The sequence below is a fragment of the Physeter macrocephalus genome, chromosome 18, assembly GCF_002837175.3.
Source record: "Physeter macrocephalus isolate SW-GA chromosome 18, ASM283717v5, whole genome shotgun sequence".
NCBI classification, from domain to species: Eukaryota; Metazoa; Chordata; class Mammalia; order Artiodactyla; family Physeteridae; genus Physeter; species Physeter macrocephalus.
This window is the reverse complement of record NC_041231.1, coordinates 5,306,678-5,310,798: the sequence shown is the minus strand read 5'-3', so window position 1 is coordinate 5,310,798 and position 4,121 is coordinate 5,306,678. Positions and strand designations below refer to the sequence as shown.

Here is a 4,121-nt window from a genome sequence, read left to right as displayed (position 1 = left end):
CGTTGCGGAGCACAGGCTCCGGACGCGCAGGCTCAGCGGCCGTGGCTCACGGGCCCAGCCGCTCCGCGGCACGCGGGATCCTCCCGGACCGGGGCGCAAACCTGTATCCGCCGCATTGGCAGGCGGACTCCCAACCACTGCGCCACCAGGGAAGCCCCCGAGAACTTTTTAATATTATTCTTAAGATCAACATGAGGAGTCCAGGCAGCCCTCTCTGATGTGAGATGTTCTGCTCAGTCCAGTGACGCCACGAGGAGAGCGGCCAGGTGGTCACTGTCGGGAACCCGAAGAGGGCGAGGCAGTCTGCCGGCGGCCGCACACGTGCCCACGGGAGAAGACGGCGCGCTGGTGCTCGGCGGCAGCGACGGGGCGTCCCAGACGCCATGCATTGACGATGCCCGCTTCAGAGTCAGTTGCATAAAAGAAAACATTTCTGTGGCCTCGACAAAGCAAGGGGATAAAAACACTGGCCACCAGGAACATCGACTTAGATGAGCTGTGTGATTAAAAGGTCAGCTGGGGGAGCTGATGGGGAAGAGATCGGCCTTGGCTCACCTGACGGCTCCGAGCTAAGACGTCAAGGACGCAGTGTGGCTGCCCCTCCCCGTCAGCCAGGCGGGTGGACGGCACGGCGGCTGCCCCGCCTCCTTGTCCCCACGCTGTCCCCGGGCTTACCCGAGAGCACGCCGTCTTCACAGAAACGGGAGCGGGGCAAGGAAAGCGACAGCAGCGGCTTGGCCTCAGCAGTCCTTCTGCGTGAGGTCCAGCCCCGATGACTTCGTGATCTCCAAGGTGGTGAACGCCTGCCCACGGGGAGGAGACAACACGAATTCGCACTTAGCTGTCGGTACCTGAGCTCTGCTCTAAGAAAACACGTCCCGAATGTGACATCGACTTCATCCTTTAAGGCATACAAAGCAGTTATTGATATAAAGTTTGTCTACTGACAACATGCTTTATCACAGTTTTCCAAACCACACCGAGTCCGTGTCTGCAAGCTCCTGTGTCCGTACCTGTGCACGCGTGGGGCGGATCCCAATGGTGTCGTCCAGCAGCTGCTTTGTGAGCCCACGTTTCATGGAGGCTGCAAATCCCTGCGTGACCTCACCGGCCTTCGGTCCAAGGACGTGAAATCCTATCACCCGGTCCTTCCAAAGGGAAGCCAGTAGGTTAAGGATCTGAACAGGAATCTCCTCATCCCAAGTTCACCGTTGAAACTGACAGCAACTCCCAAAGAAAAGCACCTCTAATGCTGCACCGAGCAGAGAACACCACCGTGAAACCGTGCCCTGCGAGAATCTGTGAGGTGGGCCAGTGAACGCACATCCTGTGCTAACACGCACTCAGAGTTACCGGAACGAGCAATGAACCTGCTGCACGAAGGAGTCTGTTAGTATGATGGGCGTTTCTGCATTACACTGAGATAGCGCCAAACGACAACACGACAAATTCCACCTAACAGCCAGTGCTGGAATGAGTCTAAGTTCTGAGGCAGCAGGCGCTACTCCCAGCCCAGGATGCAGGCTGCCAGGCTCCGGGTCGGCTCAGCAGACACGGAGGAGCGGCTGGCGGCCTCTGCTCCCCACCCCACGGACCGCGAGCCGCAAGGACGCGCGGCTCTCGACCCTGCGTGCACGGAGGCCCGAGGGACGCGGGTTCGTCCCGTGCACTCCCAGCACTCAGGCTTCCTCTGTCCATGTTTTCTCATCACTTTTCTTCATCCAGAGCTTCAGGGTTGAAGTGCACAGGGTGAAGAGAGAGAGCATGACAGGCGGCAGGAGTCTGTGCCCCCCACTCTCCTGGCACCCGCGGCAGGTGGGCAAACGGATACCCCGTGAGCTGCGCTCCCAGGGGGCCGCGGACGGAACCTCTGAAGGGTGCACGTGCAGCAAAGTGGGAGAAGGAGCAGCCCAGAGAGCGGGAAGCCACTGATTAATGCAAGGGAGGAGCTTCCGAGAGACGGAAGCCGCTTCGTGATTTCCAGCATAGCTCCAGGAAGACAGTGAGTGGTGGCGTGACACTCCAGAAACGGAAATTTGGACAAAAGTAAAAGAAAAGGGCAGTAGGTTACTGGTCACTGGCAACGCCCTGGTCACCCAAGAGCTCTGACGGAGGTGGACGATGGCATTAGCCTTGTTTTCATGCCTGACAGCACAGCATCCTGTCTGCGGCCCGCAGATCCAGAAGGAATTTGGACTTTCAAGTCTTATCGTTTAAGAAATCCACTTTGTTAGGTCGTAGCTGCCATAGACAGTGATTCCTCTGATGGATTTGGGCAAAGTAAATTGAAAACCTGCTGGAAAGGATTCACCATTCTAGATGCCGTTAAGAACATTTGCGGGACTTCCCTGGCGGTCCGGTGGTTAAGACCGCGCACTTCCAGTGCAGGGGGCGCGGGTTCGATCCCTGGTCGGGGAACTAGGATCCCACGTGCCTCGCGCGCATGGCGCGGCCAATAAAAATTAAGAAAAAGAAAAAAAGAACACTTGTGATTCATGGGAAGAGGTCAAAATATCCAAGTTAAGAGGAGTTTGGAAGAAGCTGAGATGGGACTGAATTGCTGCCATCTTGCGATGAAACTTGGGAACGGATGAGGGCCTGCTTCTTGCGGATGAGCAAAGAGAGTGGTTTCTTAACACGGAATCTCCTCCCGGTGAAGAGGCTGTGAAGATAGTTGAAACGACAGCAAAGGCCTTCGGATATGACACAAACCTTGTTGATAAAGGAGCTGCAGGGTTTGAGAGGATTGACTCCAGTTTTGAAGGACGTTCTGTGGGTAAAACGCTGCCAAACAGCATTGCTGCTCCAGGGAGATCATTCATGAAAGGGAGAGTCCATCAGTGCGGCGAACTTCGTGGTGGCTTTGTCCTCAGAAATGGCCGCAGCCACCCCAGCCTCAGCAGCCTCCACCCTGATCCGTCAGCGGCCGCCGGCACCGGAGGCGGAGGCGAGACCCTGCGCCAGCAGGAGGGCTACAGCTGGCTGAGGTGCAGGTGATGGTCAGGGTTTTTTAGCATATTTTTAAACTAAGGTCGTACGTTGTCTTTTTAGACATAATGCGGTTGCACACTTAATAGACTACAGTATCGTGAAAACATGACCTTTATAAGCACTTGGGAAACCAAAGAATTTTGTGGCTCACGTTACTGCAGTACTCGATTTATTGCGGTGGTCTGGAACCTAATCACAATACCTTCGAGGTATGACTGTATTTACACAAGTACACAAACATACGCCTTACATTTCATCACTGATGACCCAAATTTTCACAGATCCTGTAGTTCTAAACTGCCAAGTTAGACAGCTCTGGAGTGACACGTTCCGATGATTTTGAAAAGGTAAGTCACTGCCCAACTGTCACTCTGCAAACACAGTGCCTGGGTGACAGTCTCAAAGATTTCCACCTGGCCTTTAGAGCTATCTTTAAAGAGATTATAAAAACCCAAATACTAGAATAAAAGCTTTGTTTTATAATTAGGACATTCCCGCTTCCAACCGTATGACGTACATAGTCGAGTCTACTGCAGATAATCTTTGCGTACCGGGTGTTGCTGTCCCTGCAGGCCGCTGTCCGCTCGAGAGGCCAGAGCACAGTGTGGGTGACGTGCAAGAGAGAGGCCAAGGTCGGCGTCCGTGGAGACCGCTGCTGGACAGGCTCCTTTCTACACAAAGCCGACAGTCTCTGCACCAGCTCTCAGAAATGTAAACCTGCGCGGCCCCAGCTTATGAGTCTGACGGGAGCCTCTGGGCGAGCCCCCAACTGCCAGCTGCAGGGCGCGTGACTTTTGCTGTGCTCTGCCCTTAGTCCCAAAACATCTCCGGTTAACTAACTTCGGTTCTCAAGTGCCTAGAGGGGGCTACTCTCCGAGCAGCCAACGCTCCAGGCCCCGTGGGGCTGAGACAGTAAAGAAAGCCTTAGGTCCTGCCCTCCATCAGTTCACACGCCTCCCGTGACGTTCAAATTCAAACCAGATCTGGGAGAAGCAGAAGCCAGAAGACAGTCCAGCCGCCCACGGTATGAGGAACACTCCCCCCGCCACCTGAAGGCCCCCCTCCCCCCGCCACCTGAAGGCCCCCCTCCCCCGCCACCTGAAGGCCCCCCTCCCCCCGCCACCTGAAGG

General features: G+C 55.6%; 1 protein-coding gene across 8 annotated transcripts in view; it reads right to left on the bottom strand.

The window, feature by feature from the left end:
• Positions 1–4,121, bottom strand: part of TXNRD3 (thioredoxin reductase 3) — a 38,913-nt gene that overhangs the window by 9,833 nt on the left and 24,959 nt on the right. For 6 of the 8 annotated variants that reach the window (XM_055079416.1, XM_055079415.1, XM_055079412.1 and 3 more), the window contains 2 exons: positions 1,014–1,148; positions 7–901 (listed from right to left, as the gene is read on the bottom strand). In XM_055079416.1, the coding sequence (XP_054935391.1) occupies positions 608–901; positions 1,014–1,148 (429 nt within the window). In that variant the 3' untranslated portion in view covers positions 7–607. Of the gene's footprint in view, positions 1–6; positions 902–1,013; positions 1,149–3,508; positions 3,605–4,121 lie in introns of those variants that run through there. The other 2 variants (XM_055079419.1, XM_055079418.1) reach the window with 2 other exon arrangements.